This window comes from Silene latifolia, unplaced genomic scaffold (assembly GCF_048544455.1).
Source record: "Silene latifolia isolate original U9 population unplaced genomic scaffold, ASM4854445v1 scaffold_158, whole genome shotgun sequence".
NCBI classification, from domain to species: Eukaryota; Viridiplantae; Streptophyta; class Magnoliopsida; order Caryophyllales; family Caryophyllaceae; genus Silene; species Silene latifolia.
Genome location: NW_027413142.1, coordinates 338961 through 358784, shown reverse-complemented (window position 1 = coordinate 358784; position 19824 = coordinate 338961). Strand labels below are relative to the sequence as shown.

The window sequence follows — 19824 nt, the reverse complement described above, 5'->3', positions numbered from 1 at the left end:
ATCCTCTTAAATTCAGTCATAATTTTTTTTCTTCAAATTAGATCATATCCGTTAATAAGATGATGGAAAGGGAGAGGAAATTGAGACGATCCTTGAAATCGTTATTATATGTCATCCAACCAGTCCACAAATAACAAATCACAAACAATACATAAAGTTTCGAAATTCATGTATTGTTTTAACAATAAACATTAATGGTATGGAAAATATTAATTGAATTTCGTTCACATATGCAACGTTCTTAGAAACCAAGACTTAATGAGAAAGAAAAGACATTGAATCGAACAAGAAACAACTCGGAGAAAAACGCACACACCATTACACCAAGTTTTAAAAAGTATTCCGTAAACAAATGATTGAGACGTAAAGAGTACTGTATAAACACCTTGATAATTATTTTCCAATTCCGTTCATTAGGTCCAACGATGATTCATCGACATCCGAGTAAGGAGTGAAAGGAGTATCTGGAGTTTCTGGGACAGAAGTATCATGAGATTCCAATGCTGCTCTTACAAGTATCTCAAAATAGGGATGATATTGCATAGCAGGGCAAAACATGTTAAATGCAGTTAGCATTTCCGATGCAGAACGATGATCAACAATTTTAGCACAACCACAGTCGATTAACATCGCGTGCATTAGTGGGTCGTACGTGCCAGCAATAATGTTCTCCAGATTTTCATTCATGAAGTTTGACAGGTTTACGAGAACTGCGTGGTCTGCCACTAGGGTTGCTGCTGGTATGCCTTCACCACCGCATACTGGAGCTGGTAACGGTGACAAGGCTGTGGGGGAGGCAGCCGGGGTGGTGGCGATGGAAGCGGTAGTGGTTGTTATGGAAGTTATGGTTAGAACTACCATGGTTATTACTACCAAGAGATGTTGGTTTGCCATGCAGGGAATGTTGTTTTAAGGTTATGGGTGTTGATTAAGTGTATGGTATGTATAGTGCTTTTTTAGCCAAGTATTTATAGGAAAATTTTAGGTGTAAGGTGTAGGTCGTGTTTCTGTTGTACAATATGTTATCGGACACCTTAATTAATGAAAAAACTATAATTTTATGAATAAGTCATTGCATATCATTTTGGATCAATTCGACCGATTTGTGAATTGTGGTTGCGTCATTTCGGGCCAATTGATTTCAAATTGGGTCATTTCGGGTTACGAATTAAATCAACCCAATTCAGGTTTCAAGTCACGCTCGAGTTCTGCAATTTAGGTTAATTTTCAGTCATGGATCAATCTTTTCAGATCGGCCAATCGGATCGGAGTTGGTTTGTCTCACATCAAAAGATGATATTACATTACACAATAATTATTGAGTTAATTACACAATAATTATGACCACTATAAGCATCTAGTTTATGGAAGATTTTTATCCCAACTTCTATTAATGTACAACATCCAAGTTGAATTATCTAAATCAATCATAAAGTTATAACATGGTTCCAAGCTCATTTTTCCATAAAAGAATAGGTCATAACTCCCAAGGCTAAAGTCTTTTGGTCCCCCATATTTGTAAAATAAAAGTTGGGATTTAGGAATTGAATTTAGCCAAGGAAAATTTCAAGGTAATAATCTAGAATGCTAGTTGCTAATTAAGCTAATAATGATTTGAATTTTGTGGGTTTCCACTAATAGGAGACAACTTGGGAATATCCCTATTACCTATCCCGACTCATCTCATGTCTCACCGCCTCTTTATTTGGCATATGAGCATCAATCGAGAATAAACATTAGGTAAGATGGGATATGAACATGGGGCAGAGGATCCGCTCTTGAATTGCTGTTAGCGTGCATTAGCTTTGCAAAATGATGTGAAAAGAGCAAACACCAACATTTGAAGTTTCTCATGCAGATGTCAACTAGCTTAGTTGGTAAAGTCATAAGATATGATACTCATAACCTGGGTTCAAACCCCGTCAGCATCAAAATCGGGCCCTTGTCGCTCCCTTTATACCAAGGAAAAAACATTTCAAGTTTCTCATTCAATCTGTATGTAATACATAGATAAATGAATGTCCAAATCATGCAAAATTCAGTCATGTAACTAGAGTAGCAAAACAAGAAGCATGAACTCAAAATCTCATAATTTCTTCTGTACAAAAGTCACTGACAAAATACAGTGATCAGTCATGTCGATATCGTATTCAATCCGCTCTAGTATGCTTCATAGAAGCACAAGGCATGTCTCATTGAGTCCTCAGATTCCGGCATTTCACTCAGCACTTGAAATGCTTTTGTCACTCAAATTTTCCTCGTCTTCCTCGATATCTGACTTGGGTTTCGAGGCCTGGTTCTGAGTCCCAGTCGCACTTTCAGTAGATTCTGAGAGACTAAGCGATGTGTAAACCGACATGCCTCCCAATGCTGCGACTGCTCCACACAGACTCATTGGTCCTGGATCGGAATTAAACAGTAAATAGCCGCCCAGCATGATCACGCACGTCTTGAATTGCCCTAGTACTACATGGGATGTCGCCGAGGTTGCCCTGTATTGTCAGAATGCGAGACCAACTCATTAACCTATATACGTAACAGTTAACTAGTTTAGATCCCGTGCAATACATGCACGATATATAAAGTTCACATTTTTTTTTTGGAACTGAAAATTAAACAAAAGAATTGAGTAATGAACCGAAATGTGTGTGAATGAAAATATTTTTATACAACAAAGCTATTGATTTCAATTTATAAATTTTTCTCAATTATTTTTGTCATGAAACTAATAACAATGATTTACACTTTTGTTTTTTGTACGGAATATGGGTCAATTCATTATCTAATAATACTATCAATAAAAGATTTAGTAATTTATAGTTTTATATCAATTTTATTTTATTTTAATTAAACACAAATTCTTATTTCAGACGGACTGTTTTCCCCTCTGAAATAAGGGGCCGACAAAATGTTGTCATTTTTTAAGAGAATGTAACCATTTAATTCACAAAATGTTATCATTAGAGTTGTCACTTTTTAGCCTGAAAATGATGTGAAAAATAAAGGTAACATGTTATCAGAAAATAACAACATTTTATTGTAAAACGACAACATGTTGTCTGTCTTATTTCAGACGGGAATTAATTAAAATATTTTAGTTTAGATGTTAGTGAAAGAATATAATAAATTGATGAAAAAATTAATTTTAATGACATGATAATAATTATATGAAATAAATTGTAATCTTTAGTTTCCTTATTTTATAAATGCACTTAATTATCATTAGTTTCCTTATTTGAGAAATGTGCATTTTGGCGAAAAAACTTTTGAGATCACCTATTCTTTTAGTAGATAAGGGGAAGCGTGAAATCGAGCAAAAATTGTATGGGAAATGAATTGGGATTTTTCTTACCCGAGTGCTAAAGCACCAGACCACTGCAGGAGAAAACCAAGGATTGCAGAAACCAGAATCGCTGAAGCATTACTGACATTCCATTTAAAAGCGAGAACTCCAGGAGGATCCAACCACGGCATTAGAGCTACCAAGAAGAATATCGTCACAGGAGTCGTCTTCCACATCAATCTGCATTTACAACCAGGGCATTTGACAGTTTGGTGACTTAAAAAGACGAGTAGACGACATTTAATTTCACAGTGTGTCGAATGCATGCACATAAAAGATTTTCTTACGCGAGAGCAGTCCAGTTACTTTGCTGTTGTAAATTAGACCAGAGGATTTTGTTCACAGCACTCGGAACTATCCATGCAATTGCGACACACGCACCAAATACATTGAACTCGAGATCTGTCACTGTTGCGACTGCCACTCCTACTGAAACTATGCCTAACGCCACGACCTGAACAAATCATCGGAAAATCAGTAAATCATACATTTTGTTCAAGATGAAATGCGATCCACATTTTTTTTACCTCAGTTTAAACGGAATTTTACCTTTTTGCAAGCAACAGTCTTCTGAAACAAGATAAATTCTGTGAGAACAATTGTTGGAGTTACTGCAATTTTCGCCATTTGGTAAAAGCCGACACTAAAAAGAGAATGGAGATAAAATTAGTGACAAAGATGCAGGGAGCCAAGATAATGCCTTGAACAAAGCGGGTTTTTGAGGGATTACCTGTTATATTGGAGACTTGTATTGGCAAGACCATTAGAAAGAGCCATAACAATACCGAGAGAAAAGAGAGACGAGAAAGGAGTCGATTTTGAAGGCGGAGATGCAGGGAGCCATGATAATGCCTTGAACAATGCCATCAATGTCCATGATACACTATAATGTATCAATGTCAAAAATATTGGATAATTAAATCCTACCTTCCCCATCACCTGATATCAACAAACACAAATTCTCATTATAGACGGAATATATTCGTCTATAGTTATAGACAGGCCAAATATTCATCCACCTTAAATATAAGACAAGCAACAAGTTGCATGGTGGGGGCCAAAAATGACAAACAACAGGCCAAATATATAGTCTCACTATATATTCGTCTATACCGAAGATGTCTTAGTCTAGTAGTTAAAACGGGGATCCTAGACAATAGGTCTCAGGTTCGATTCCCCCCTCCCTCTATTGTAATGCGAGTACGACTAAGTGCGCATTAAACCAAAAAAAAAAAAAAAAAAAACTATATATCCGTCTATAGTGAGACTAATTGATCAACAAATACAACAACAATCGTGAAATTGAATGAAAGAAGGAACAAACCATTTTGTTGGTGAGGATAATCCCAACAGCGACACAGAAATTGAAGGACATGGCGACAAGCGGCCCACAGAATCGCTGTTGAAGCCGCTTGGCCGATTCTGAAGTTCGAACATCATTGTACAGATATCCTCTTAACTCCTCCAGTGCTCTTCCTGCATGAAATTCAAAACACTAAGGGCAACAGGGCCGAAAATTTTTAGCGGGGGCGAAAGGAAAATATTATAAGGGGGACTCGAAAAAATTTGAAAATTTTAACTAAAAATTTCGCGATTTTCAAACTCCAGCAGAGTTGACCGCCCCTGCTAACCCCCCTCGCTCCACCAATACTAAATACTAACATCTTTCATACGCTTAAACCAACTTCATTACAGAGACGTAACCTAGAGGTGATTAAATACGTGTTTTGGCCAAATACGCGTTGATTACAATATCGATTTTACTCATTTTAGTTTACTCGATGAATAAGTACACTAGCTGGTTTAGGCAATTTAACAAATCAGGAATTTTGTAGCTTCTTGGAAATCCTTTTTCGGTATGCAAACCGTTTAGGGTAGACCTAGTGGACGAAATGACCCATGAACACGTGACACGTCTATTATCAACATCATCATCATAATTATGACAATAAAATTTAACATCGTAAATAATAAGAAACAATATTGATATATTGATTGATCGATATTGATCAGCATGGGCCATGCCACATGGCGACCTATAAAGAAAGTTCATAGAAATACACCGGATTTATCAGGTCATCCTACACCTTAGCCAATGAAAATTTTGTTTTTTTTTATTCTTCGTTTATTCAGATTAGTTATTTACAAAAAATGTTCTTAAATCAAATTTTCTCATTAGCTTTCTCTCAAATACAATATTCTCGTTAGCTCTGTTACGATGACGTGGTACACCAGGTACCATACGAAGTTTTTTGAAAGCAACCAATATCTCATACTTTGTACTCTGGTATACACCATCCGGTTTAGTCCGGATTCAAGTCATCATCTCGTGATAGCTCAGATTATATAGTTCATAACTCCCTCCCGATCATTTGTTTACCTTTCATTAAAATATCTTTACAATGAATATATAAGGTAAACTTATGATTGAGACTCATCATCTAGGGATAGTTTAGATTATATAGTCCATAATAACTCCATAAGACCTTAATATAGTAAAATTATTAGTGATCATTTGTTTACCTTTGATTAAATAACTTTACAATGAATATATAAGGTAAATAAATGACTGAGACGGAAATATTAGAAAGGTAAAAAATATGAATGAAAATAAACCTGTTTCACCAGCATCACTGTCTTTTCGTTTGAGTAACTTTCTGGCATGCACCCAAAATCCCATGTAGGGTTTCTGATTTATAATAACATCTACTATTAGACATTGATATTCTTCTACATATATTTATAATAACTCTTTTTGAATACAAATCAAAAACAAAAAATAAAAGTATAATTCTACTAAAAATGGGTGTCACTCAAATAATCAAGAAAATTATGGATTAATGGAAAATATAGGATTAAGTGGAAATCCCCATGCAATTAATTAAATAATTAAATAAGTTTGTTAGATCCAATTTATAGAGTTTGATGTGATTTAGAAATCTCCAACTTTAATAATAATAACAATTAGTCTAGGAGATATAGTTTGTTGATATTAAGGATACAAGAGTTACGAGCCTTAGAACATATCCTGTTCAAGTAAGGTCGACGTATAATTTGTTATAGTAATTAAAAAAACAGAAATAAAAGAGATTTAGAGAAATTAATTAAATTCTTAATTATTGGTTTGGTGAAATTTGCTTGAAAAAGTGAGTTATTTAATGTGATGAGTTGTTTAGAGTTGTTAATTATGTGAACTTCTTAATACAAAAATAGATTGAAAAAGACATGAGTTATTGTTGTTGTTATTGCATGTGCTTGTTGAACAATTTTGTTTAGTTATTGAATGTATGTGTGCTTAAAATGAGCACGATTTTTTTTCTGAGAGACGGTTTTTTAATAATGTCTAACAGAAAGGTGAAATATGAAGGCAATTGAGTTGCATGCGCATGTGTTTTTTCTTGAGGTATAAGATTTGTCAAATGGAGAGAAATATGAGGAGGATGACATAGTATTATAGTAATATGTCTACGGTTTTACTCCTTAAAATTTGGGAGAAAAAGTCCATTTCTTTTGTATAGCTTGTTGTTAGAGTGTATCTCGGATCGCTCTCTTTTTTTTTAATTTTTTTTTTAATAACTAAACTAATATTCACTCTATCTCGGATTATTTATTTACGTTTGATTTTGGCACAAAGACCAAGGTAAGAGGAGATGGTCAATTATTAAATGAAAAGGGGATCAAAGTGCACATCAAAAGCCATTCCTAAAATAAAAAGTAAACAATTGGCTGGGACTCTCCAAAATTGAATAGTTAAACAAATAACCGGAACGAGGGGAGTAAAATCATATATGGAGTAAGAGTTGCATTAGGGTTTTAAGAACAAAGAAGTCTAAACTAGAATTTTATTTTGTTTGCCTTAACCTTAGTATAAAGAGCATGTAAAAAAGTTCGAATAATATATCAAGATATAGTTGTAGTAGGGATAACGAAGTTTAGATTAGTGCAATTGATTATAACGGGACTCAAAGTTTGGGAACATTGTACTGAGTTGAGTAAAATCGTATTGCGAAAATAAATCTTGTTTTAAGTTAGTTTGCCATTTTGTTAGGATTTAAACTCACGTCATAAGTACAAACTCCTCAGGCCTCGACCTTCATAACTTATAGAAATGAAGAAGATACTTACACCGTTTTCTTGGTTTTAAGATGAGGTTTCTTAAGGGGTGGTCTCAACATGACAACATGACCTTTGTAACACACACACACCATCTAGTTAATTCATGGCCCCCAATAGTTTACGTAACTCTCATCTACTTAATTTATGGCCCAACTTATACAGTAGAGGATAAGTTAGTAAAATGAGACATCCTTTGAATTTCTTAGTTAAAATTTTCGATTTTTTTCAAGGTTTATTTTACAGCATTATTAATTTGCCCCTGTAGAGATTTTTCGCCCCTCTCCCCTTAATAAGAACCCTTGCTCCGCCACTGAACTCATAGAGCACGGCCGCACGGGTTTTCCTAGAACATTCTCACTCTTTTGCAACATTAGAGCATCCGCAAAGGTGTATTTTAACCTCCCCATATCCTTTCTCTTTCATCAAATGAGGAGCCTCATTGTTGCGGGTGGTTTCCCATAATTTGGGATGCCTCTAGTTTTAGGGAAGGTTCCCAACTAAAAGCACACACAAACTTTTGGAGCATATGGGGAGGTTCCCAAATTATTTATGTGTATATTAGTATTGTTGGGGAATAGGGATGTCAATGGATCGGGTTCGGGTCGGGTGAAACTTCACCCGCATCCATCCATCACATTAAAAACCTCATCCAACCCATCCATCATCCGCGAAACTTATCATCCATCACCCGTCCATCCATCCTCCGCGGATGAAACGGGTGGATCGGGTAATAAATGGGTGATGATTTAATTATGTTTATAAGCCTAAAAAAGTATTGAATTTTATTTCACCCAAAAATATGTAAGGTAAATTAGTATTATACTAAGTGCTTTAAAAATTTTGTAACTTAATGCTTGCTTGAACATAAAAAAAAGAAGTAGATTAGTATTGGCTAGCTTAAGTTTTATATGAATATGCATTTTTTTTTTTACAAAAAACGAAGAATATCGGGTGGCGGATGGATGACGGGTTGGATTTAGCTTCATCCATCATCCATTTATTTCATCCATCATCCACTCATCATCCATTTATTTCGGGTTTTCGCCCGTCCATTTAAATCGGGTGGATGGATATTTAGCGAGTGCGGGTGAGATTGACATCCCTATTGGGGAACCCCATTGTTGCAGAGATGTAATTATAAAATGGGGAAGGTAAATGATAAATTTAGTGGAAAATGAGGTGGGCGAATGAGAAAAAGAGAGATAAAATATGGGGAACCCCATTGTTGCGGATGCTCTTAGCCCCAAGCCCCCCAATGCACTAATGCTTGCCCACAAAACCTTGCTTTAGAGCATCCGCAAAGGTGGGGAGGTGTCTCCCCATATGTCCTCTCTCTCCTCATATGGGGCTCCTCATTGTTGCACAAAGCTCCCCAACATTTGGAGTTCCACTGTTTTTAGAGGAGCTTCCCAAAAAAAAAGTAAGGCAATTTGTGTTACTTTTGGGGAGGTTCCCAAATTTTTGTGTGTGAATTGGGGAACCCCATTGTTGCATAGATGTAATTATGAAATGGGAAGAGTAAATGAAAAAGTTAGTGGAAAATGAGGTGGACGAATAAGAAAAGGAAAGAGAAAATATGGGGAGCCTCACCTTTGCGGATGCTCTTAATCAAGCATGGGTTTCCTAGAGCATTCTTAGAAAGTCAACATTATACTTACCGGTTAGTTTTCCTTTAGGTTAAGTACTGCACTATTTAATAACACAAATTATGTTATTTCCTTGATAGTCCCTCCAATTCACCATATTCTTCTCTATTTCCTAAAACGGTTATTCGGATTTTCTTCCCCTTTCTATTTTTGGTAACTTTTTACTCTTATTTTATTCATACCCCTCTCCTATTACCCCACCCACCCAACTCTTTTAATTATATTTTATTCCTTACTTTAATATTTGTGGCCCACAATTCATTATTTAACTCTTAATTATTCATCCATCTCTTCTATCACCAAACCTCACCCAACTTTTTATCAATATAATACTCTATTTCTTAATTCTTGTGCCCAAAATAAAGAGGAAGAAAATAGAGGATTGGAGGGAGTATTATTTTTTTGTACTGCACTATTTAATAATTTATGTATCCTATTAACCTATAGGTACCAGTGGAGCTTAAATTCAAACTTTCTCATAAAAACATAATAATAGTCTCATTAAAGTAAAAAAACTTCCTCTTCTTTATTTTTTCTAATTTTTTCATTGGGTACAATATTTTCTTTTATTTTTTGCCACATTTTCCAATTTCTCATCCTCTCTCTCTCTTTTTCTCCACATCAAAGAGGATGTTGTGTTCCTCTCCTTTTTACCTTTAAAGTAGGACCCATTACACTTTTTCTCTCTTATATGGCACAAGGGCCAAAACAAGGACATACTCCATAAATAGAGGATGTCTTCCTTTTCCTCTTCAAAGAGGATACTAAGACCATCCCCAAGCAGTGGTCACGCTAACTAGGTCACAACCCGATTTTACTCTTAATTCCACCTTATTAACCTTGACCTATTTTCACCCTCCCAAGCAGAAGGTCGCGACCTAGGTCATCAACCCAATCATTTTCCACTTCACAACATTCCCAATCATACCCTACTATCATATTATATACTTTTTTTTATTATTTTTTTATTGTTCCACCAATCAAATTTGGACACATAGGAGGTCACATAAGTGGTCAATTTGTGACCAAAGTGACCAAGTTTGGTCACAAATTGACCTTTGGTCACAAATTAACATCTTTGGTCACCAATTAAGTACCTTAATTACCCCATTAACCATGACCAAGCAAGGTCATGACCAAGCAATTGACCTTGCTTGGGGATGGTCTAAGAGGATGTATCCACATTGAAGAGGACATCCTCTTAGATGAGAGAGAGTCCTAAGAGGATGGTGTATCCTCTTTAATGTGGGTGCTCTCACCCACTGAACTTATAAAAACTAAATTAAACTTAAAAAAGTAACTTTAAATCCAAAAAAATAGGACCTAAATAATACTAAAACTCGATATCACCCTCTCATATACCTTTACATGAAATTCACCATATCAAAGAACCATACATACTAAATAACTAAATTCAATATTTCCTCCATTTCAATCATTTTTATACATTTGTTAAATTTATATAAGTTATATTTTAATCAAATATATAAAATTGGTTAAAATAGAGGTAGTATTACCTAATAACACCAACCCGATCACACCATTTCATTCTCTTGTCAAAACCCCAAACCAAAACAAACCATGTTAAGTGAGCATAGAAAAAGGGATGGAAAGTGGAAACCAAACTCAATCTCAAAAGCATGACAGACAGGTTGTAGCCTAAAAAGCCCCACATGTTGATTCACACATCCTTTCAGACAACACACAAATGATTAAAAAAACAATTCATCAATTACATCTCTTTAAAGAATAAAACGAGTCAAATAATACTCCACCTATTTAAATAGGATAACTAGGGCATTAGCAATAGACAAACCTCAAACGAGGTTTATTTAATACCACATCATTCAACATACAAACTTCTCTAACAACAAACCTCAATACAACAATAGACAAACCTCTTAAATATAGACAAATTTCATAAAAGTATACTAAATGGGGTGCACTATCATTCTCAACCAAAAACACAAACCTGTATACAAAATTGTAACCATTCTCGTTTATGAACCTCAACCCTCATTCCCAACATTAGAGAGGTTTGTCAACAAAGGTTTGGGTACAAACCTCTATTGTTAATGCCCTTATTTTACTACTAAAGAATAAAACGGATCAAGTACTACTCCACCTGTTTAAATAGGACAATTATTTTGTACTCTCTATAAACTTTCTTTTTATCTTATTAATACTATTTAACCCGTTTAAAATTAAGACAATTATATCCGTATTAAACGAAAACTTGTCTTAAAAAAATAAACAAAATATTCCAAACCAATAAAAAGATGCTCTCAAGTTTCACAGTTTTACTTGAACCTTTGACCAATCTTCTTGTTTTCTCCATTGTTTCTCTTCTCCCACTCTCTTTCTTTCTTCTCCTTGTTGTTGTACCCCACAAACACATACAATAACACCAAACTCTTTCCTACACATTTCATTTCCATCACCTTTCCCTTTCATTTCTTCATTTTTTTGGTTATTTTTACTTCAAAGAACTCAACTTTCCACTTTTTTACCATAAATTACACCATAAATTGCATAAAGTTTTGATATTTATTACCTTTACACCTTAAAGTTTTGATCTTTATACTAAAGGTAAGGTTTTTTCATGTGGGTTCTATTTGTTTTACATTTTTATGTATTACTTCATCTGTTTACCATTTTATTAAAATACCCGTCACAATGAATATAAAAAGTAAACAAATGATCGAAACGGAAAAAAAATAACTTTTAACTGATACTGCTTCTGGGTTTTGTTGGGTTTTTGTTTTTAGCATCTGGGTATTTTTATTTTTTATTTTTTATTGTCAAGTGTTTGAATTTTTTTATTGGTTGTCTTTAATGATTGATGGGATCTAGACATGTGTTTTGGATTGACCTTTGTTTTGTTGTATTAATGTTAATTATACTTTAAATTTCTCTAATTTTTATACTATATTGTGCTAATCTCTTGCTAATTGTCCTTTTATGATCACAGGGATACATTATATTTGATTGGTAAAACAAATGCATGATGCATCTGTAGCAGGTTTTTTGCTGAGGTAAATCTTTGCATTCATCTTTTATTATTCTTTTGATTTGTATTTTTGATGTTGAAATTTTGATCTAGCTTTAAATTTGTACCAAAAAATGCTTTGTTTAGGTATGTATGAATGTATGATTGCTTTTCTTTTAGTAAAGTTTTCAGTACCTTTGATTTTAGTTGCTGCTTTTAGGAGTAGGACATTGATCTTTGTGGGTCTAACATAATAGATTAATAGGGGTAAGGCTGCGTACATCTGACCCGTCTTATCTCGCAATTTGCTGGAGCCTTTGAGGCACTTGGGGTAATGTTGTTGTCGTCGTTGTTGTATAAACCCTTATTGGTTCTTGACAGAAGGTGTAGTTTTACAATAGTTTCCTTATGATGTACCTGAAAATATTTCAGAGTTTCATGTTTGTTTCTTGATAGTTTTCGGTTGACTTGATTACAGTGATTGTCGGGTGGTCGTATGAAATTGAAGGTTCTAGATCTTGGAGCTTCACTTGGTTGGATTGATGGATCGAATTTGTTTGGTTGAGTGATGTGTATACATAATTTTGTTTATTCCATTTCTCTCTATTTATCTCAATGGCCTCCAAATCGGGTGTGAGAACGTCTCCTGATAGGCTTAGGAATAGCTCAGGTGCTCAGACGTCTGAAGGGAATAGTCGGAGACCCTTACCATTTCAGCCAACTAAGCCTGGTAGAACGGAGGGAGTTGTACCGAACAGGTTACCTCCATCTCCACGTCCAGTTCCACCAAAGCAGCTTGTGAGTGATATTATAGACGAGAAAAAGTTGGTTAATGACGTTGATAATAGTGCTAATTTGCCATTAGCGGATAAGCTAGAATCTAGTTTATCATTAGAATGTGGGTCCGAGGAGGATAGTAAAAAATCAGATCAAGGAATCGGGTCTTCGTCTGGTAAAGTTAGTGATGGAGTGGGAAGTCTTGCAAAGACTAGTGGTCGTGAATTTGTTGAGAGCGGAAAGAGTAGCATGGGCAAAGGTAGCACAAGCAGTGACGTGAGTGATGAAAGTAGTTGTAGTAGCTTAAGTAGCAGTGTCAACAAACCGCATAAATCTCAGGACATGCGGTGGGAAGCCATCCAGGCTGTGCGTACCCGAGATGGTTTATTGGGGTTAAACCATTTTAGGCTTTTGAAGAGGTTGGGATGTGGGGATATTGGGAGTGTCTACCTTTCAGAATTAACCGGTACGAAATGTTATTTTGCAATGAAGGTTATGGACAAAGCATCTCTAGCTAGCCGCAAGAAGCTACTAAGGGCACAGACAGAACGAGAGATTTTACAATCTTTGGATCATCCCTTTCTTCCAACTCTCTACACCCATTTTGAGACGGAGAAATTTTCGTGCTTGGTGATGGAGTTCTGCCCAGGAGGTGACTTGCATACACTCAGGCAGCGACAGCCTGGGAAGTATTTTACTGAACAAGCTGTAAAGTAAGAACTTCTGTTCTGTTATCTCTTTGCCGTTAAATTTTGCTGCAGGCATATAGAAATCGTGTTATGTCCTCCCTTCATCCCATTTATATTGTCCCGATTTCCTTTTTGGTCCATCCCAAAATAATCGCCCCGTTTCTCTACTCCATAAAAAAAAAGACATTATATGATCACTTGTTACGTAGCCTCGACATGTAACTCCGAAAAAAAGTACACTGTGAATTTCGAATACTAGCCTTGTAAATCGGACTATTTCTGGTTGCCTTCACCAATTATAGAGCTATGTATGATTTCTTGTTAGCTACATTTATGTCTTCTTGATTGCTCCTTTCCACCTCTATAGGTCCCATTTCGCTTTTGTGTTCAAAATTATTTGTGTACATATTTATCACATACTCCCTCCTAGTATGATTGTTGGTTCCTCTTTCCTTTTTCATACTAGTCGGGTGTTGGTTCCTCTTTCCTTTTTTGGTATGTTTTGTGTGGTCCAAAATCAATTTCATGTGGGGTAGAGTGTTTTGTGTGGTCCAAATTCATTTGCTTAATTTTGGTGCCCAAAAGAAAGGGAACCAACAATCAGACTAGGAGGGAGTAACAATTATTTTCGTACTGTCATCCGAAAACAGTAGCGGTATATTTGTGATAAAAATTGGTCAAATTCAAATTGGCTTAAATGAAATGGAATCAAAGGAGTATCTAAATTGCGATTTCATGTTGATTTTAACTTCTGATGCTTTTTAGTAGTTTGGCTGTCCGATACTTCTATGAACGCAGTGACATTGTGCCTATGTGTCAAAGGCTTTATTAAGCAAAACGACTCACTTTATTGATTACTCAGTTACGCTTCTTTTCATTGTCAAGTCACAAGTGATTAGTCATTTGATGCAAATTCGTATAACAGTCTCTTTGTGTTTATCGACATAAGCATAAGGCTAGAGACATCGGACCTCTCCTAACCCCGCAATTGTCAGTAGCCTGGGATAAGTTGTTGCTGTATTATTGATATTGTCATAATTTGCTGCTGTATTATTGGCACACATGATTTTGCAGTCCTCTCTGTGTAATGTTCAGGAGAGTCTAGCTGTTACCAGTTTGCCACTTGCTACTACAAAATTGACATTTCCTAATAAAATGCGACTTCGTTAAATCACACGTGATCAAGGATGAAGTATAGATTAGTTGTCGTCAAGGTACATAAACATTTTTATGTACTTTAAGTCGACGAAGGATTAGAGACAAGAATATACGAAAGATTGTATATTTGTTATATTTTTTACTCTCGACTTTTTGCTTCTTATTAATTTGGAATTTGAATTCATTATGGACACTTTATTTTAGTTGTCGCTTCCACCGAGGAAAGGGAGTTTATGATGTAGTCAGGTATGGGTATTATAGAGCACAAGCCCGTTAGTCGTTTACGCTAGATAAACAATGTCTAGCTGAGATTGATTGCATTTTCTGAAATTCTGATATTCTGATAATTTTTTTTTTTTTTTTTTGTAAAAGTGTAATTGGTTTTTATTTGTTAGTCACCCCTTGATATGGCTATGCAGGTTTTACGTAGCGGAAGTACTCCTAGCGATGGAATACCTTCACATGCTCGGAATTATTTATCGTGATCTAAAGCCGGAAAACGTCTTAGTGAGGGAAGATGGTCATATTATGCTTTCCGACTTCGACCTATCACTCCGATGTACGGTGAGCCCGACACTTGTTAAATCTGCATCTGTTGATGGTCAAGGGTCAAAGAAGAGTTCCGGGTATTGTGCTCAACCTGCATGCATAGAACCCTCCTGTATTCAACCCTCTTGCATTGCTCCCACTTCTTGTTTTACTCCCCGTCTCTTTTCGAGCAAATCCAAGAAAGATAAGCCTAAGCCGAAATCCAAGCCCAAAAATGAAGTTGGTAACCAAGTTAATCCGCTACCTGAGCTTGTTGCCGAGCCTACAAGTGCGCGCTCCATGTCATTTGTCGGAACCCACGAGTACTTAGCCCCTGAAATCATCAAAGGGGAGGGACACGGTAGTGCCGTAGATTGGTGGACTTTTGGCATATTTTTGTACGAACTCTTGTTCGGGAAGACACCATTCAAGGGTGCGGGAAATAGGGCAACCCTCTTCAATGTTGTCGGGCAGCCATTGCGATTTCCCGAGTCCCCAGCCGTAAGTTTTCAAGCTAGGGATCTTATTAGAGGCTTGCTTGTGAAGGAGCCTCAACAAAGATTGGCATTCAAGAGAGGAGCAACCGAGATCAAGCAGCATCCGTTCTTTGAAGGCGTAAATTGGGCCTTGATTCGATGTGCAAGTCCACCAGAGGTCCCGAGACCTGTAGAATTCGAGCGTATTCCTGTTCCGCCTGCGTCAGCAAGTGAGAAGGCTGCCGTTATGCCCGGTATGCCGGACCAAAAAGGATCCGATAATTATTTGGAATTCGATTTCTTCTAGTTAATTTTTATTTTTTATTTTATTTTATTTTATTTTATTTTATTTTTTTGCTCTATGTTGTTTGTCCTTGAATTGGGCTATGTAGAGTTGGCATGACCTTCATAGGGATTGTTTTTGGTATTTGATTATGAACTTTTTAGGGCTTCCTTCCCTTGGTTTATATTCTCTGTTTTTTTTTTTTTTTTTTGGTTGGAAGTTGGCATCGGATAATTCATGATTAATAGTCGCATAAGTTAGATATTCTTCGTGAATATCAATATTATACGTTTCATTTAATAGAAATCAATTAATAGTCGCAAAAGTTAGATGTTCCATACAATAATAATTTAATAGAAGATGGAGCATCGAAAGGTAACCCAGGTCTGGCAGGTAGCGGTGGGATATTTCGAGATGAGACGGGTAACTTCCTCAATGCTTATTACTTTTCTTGTGGTATCTGCTCTTCCATGAAGACTGAACTACTTGCATTACTAGCAGGTCTTGAATGGGCTAAGCAACTGCATATTGATAAACTTATTATTTGTATGGATAATAAGCCGTGTATTCTACTTATCAAGGAAGACCAATTAGTCAGCAATAGTCTCAAATTCATCGTCCAAAGATGTAAGGATGTAATCGCCGAGGGAAGTTGGATGGTGAAACTTGAACACTCTTATAGAGAAGCAAATAGAGCAAGTGATTGGCTAGCTAATCCTGGGATTGGTACTAGTACTAATGTAACTTATTAGATTCTCCGCCTTCTGAGCTTTGTCCTATCCTTCGGGAAGACATATTTGGGATTGCTATTCCCCGTGTAATAGCTAATAATTAATTTATCGGGGCTTGCCCCTCTTTTGCACCCAAAAAAAAAAAAAATGTTCTTTGTGAGTATCGATATTACACGTTTCATTTAACGATAACAAGTTAACAACAAGGGACATCAAACTAACTTTTCATTCGAGGGCCGTGTAAGTATACATCGGTCCATTCCATATTACACTATGGCTTTACAGAAAAACGTAGGGAGTATATGCATACAACGGTTTTAAGTAAGACTATACGATAATTCTGATGAAAACAATGCATGTTTATTGCTAGATTTTTACGTGAAAGTTGAGAAACCTAACAATACAAGCATCTTTTTCAAGTGAAAAATGACAACCACCAACGGTTACCAATCTTATCAAACATACACTAAGTCGTTTTCATTTTTTGTTAGGGTTGTGGTTGACAACGAATGTGAAACACCAGAGATGATGTTTACAAAAAGAGACGTTGATACTTGATAGTCTTGTTTGCTTTGACAAAAGTAGCCACTATCTTTGGCACGTATTGTGCAAATTTCCGAGTATACAGGATAATCTGTAAATCATATATACTAACTCGGAAAATACTTGCGTCCTTCTGAAGGATGTCCTCACTACACCCAAAGAAGGATGACCAAAATGAAAATTAAATATTGTAAAATCTTCATTTGGGTGTAGGGAGGACGCAAGTATTTTTCTACTAACTCAATCATTGTTTTTAGGGGTGGTGACATGCGCTAAGTCTAAAAGACATAGCTCAACTGCTCAAGCCATGAATATTCCTTACAAGATTGCTTTGGGCAAGACTTGAAATGAGAGTTGATACCATTGAGAATTTCGCATAAGTTTTAACCACTCTGATATGTGAATTATATAAGTCATTCTAGCATCTTTATTATCTATATGTAACTGTATCTCGTTATTTCAAGGACCCCCGTAAGGCTATCTAGAAAGGTTATACATAATGCACCCTTATCGTTTTATTAAAAAGATGTAAAAATTGGCTCATGATGTAAGAATTGCAATAAAAATTAGGCAACAAGAATTTGCATCTAATGTTTGTTATATTAATCATAATGATACTAATAATACTAATAGTAATAGTGATAATAAATTAATTTAGAGAATTGTTTGTTTCAATTAATTACGGTGGAATTATAGAGCAATTAATCTTTAAAATGGTGGAAAATAGATGCATGTATTTCTAATTTACTATATATCAAAATATTATAATCAATAGTCCAAAAAATTATTAAAAAATATTTTTTTTCCACAAAGCAAATAATTTGAGTTAAATATAATTTCACCGTAACTAAAAGGTGAACTGTTTCCTCAAAAAAAAAAAAGGTGAACTTTAAATCCCTAAAAAAGTATATGGAAGACATCAATATTTGATATTTGAGAGAAGGAATTGATTCAAGATGTTGGCCATTGTTAACATGATGGGAAGTTGTAAATGCCCACCAATAAATGCCAGCAAAAAGATTTTTAGCTATTTTTTAAAGAAAAGATCAATTTATTAATAAATCGGCAACGATATTTACAAAAGATTTCCAACCATTTTGATTTAGTAATTAAGGCGAGTGTCTCGTGAATAAACCGTATTAATTTGTAATCTTTTTTCTTAATCAATTTCAAATCCTCGCGGAACATGATTAAATATAATTTTAAAAAAAGAATAAACTTTTTGAAAAGTTTTTTCAAACGTGTATCACTCAAACTTCTAAACAAAATTTACTCAAACTTCTAATCTCTTGTCTAAAATATGGATATAAAAAGTTATTCTAAATATCACACTAATAAAAAGTATTATTATTAATATCTTTTTTACTTATTCTCAAAATTAAGTAATTCGGAGTATTAATTTTGCAAACAGCAAAAAATTAGAAGTTTATAATTACACATATTCATCTTTCTACTACTTCTAATCATGACTAGACCTAATCACATTTCAATTGACCCTTAAACATGACCCGTTTTATTTAGGAAAAGACCGTAAATCTTGATCCGCAATCTGATTGATCCTAACCCGTTAATTTAAGGTCGAAACCCGACCCTACTAAGATCGTTGTGTCAAAAATAAATCAATTATTTTATTAAAATATGTGTTACGAAGAATATTTTATATTTGAACTAGTAATTACAAAAATTATTACTTTTAATATTTTAAATTACAAAATAATTAAGAAATTAATTATATCTAACTTTTTTATCATTTACTCCCTCCATTCAACTCCACTTTGCAAGTTTCTCTTTTGCGCACTATTCACAAGCGGACATTCAACTTCAATTTTCTTTCGATACACAAGTGAAAATATATTCATGTGGGATCTTGTTTGATTCGTCTTTAAGAGTACATTAAAAATATCTAACTTTTATAATTTTTGCAAATACGCAGCTAATGATATTTATCGCGTAAAAGCTGCGTTGACAAACGTGATAAAGCAAACTTGCAAAGTGGAGTTGAATGGAGGGAGTAATAATGAAATTATCAATGTAATTTATTATTTATAAATGCTTTATAAGTATGGTGAGTAGTACGTTTAATTATTAAGATTAATACTCCGTATTGTATATGATTAATTTTTAAAAATATTAGCACCAAAAAATTTTAAAAAAATATAATTTTTTGCCTTAAAAATCAGAAAAAATAAATTAACGTCGACCGTCGTAGACAATATTCGACTCGTATTCTGACCCTAACCTCATCCGTTTCTTCGTATAAACCATACCCATATTTTGATCCAACTTGAATCCAAACCGTTTGACAGGTCCAAGCCCCTGTTCTTTTGGACTTAATTTCATCTCATTTCAATTCAGTTCAGCTTTTCTCTTCACAAATTAACTCTCAGTTCAGTTCAGTTCAGTTACATTCAGTTCAGTTCAGACGATTTTAGTCTATAACAACAAACCTACAAGGCCTCGACACTTGGCGGACCCTAACTAAAACAATGTTTTCATAAAATCTGATCATGATATTTATTACCGGATACTAAAAATGTAACCGACT

The 19824-nt window shown here is 35.0% G+C and overlaps 2 protein-coding genes across 2 annotated transcripts; one reads left to right on the top strand and one right to left on the bottom strand.

Moving 5' to 3' along the window:
• Positions 1–1953: 1953 nt before the first annotated feature.
• LOC141637902 (nucleotide-sugar uncharacterized transporter 2) lies at positions 1954–6766 on the bottom strand. Its single transcript, XM_074447304.1, has 7 exons — positions 5960–6766; positions 4668–4819; positions 4074–4282; positions 3893–3986; positions 3631–3797; positions 3353–3523; positions 1954–2492 (listed from the first exon to the last, which is right to left on the bottom strand). The coding sequence occupies exons 1-7, from the start codon at positions 6021–6023 to the stop codon at positions 2219–2221; spliced, it is 1131 nt and encodes a 376-aa protein (XP_074303405.1). The 5' UTR covers positions 6024–6766; the 3' UTR covers positions 1954–2218.
• Positions 6767–11407: 4641 nt separating this feature from the next.
• Positions 11408–16189, top strand: LOC141637901 (serine/threonine-protein kinase D6PK-like). Its single transcript, XM_074447303.1, has 4 exons — positions 11408–11694; positions 12077–12140; positions 12573–13584; positions 15138–16189. The coding sequence occupies exons 3-4, from the start codon at positions 12710–12712 to the stop codon at positions 16027–16029; spliced, it is 1767 nt and encodes a 588-aa protein (XP_074303404.1). The 5' UTR covers positions 11408–11694; positions 12077–12140; positions 12573–12709; the 3' UTR covers positions 16030–16189.
• Positions 16190–19824: the final 3635 nt, after the last annotated feature.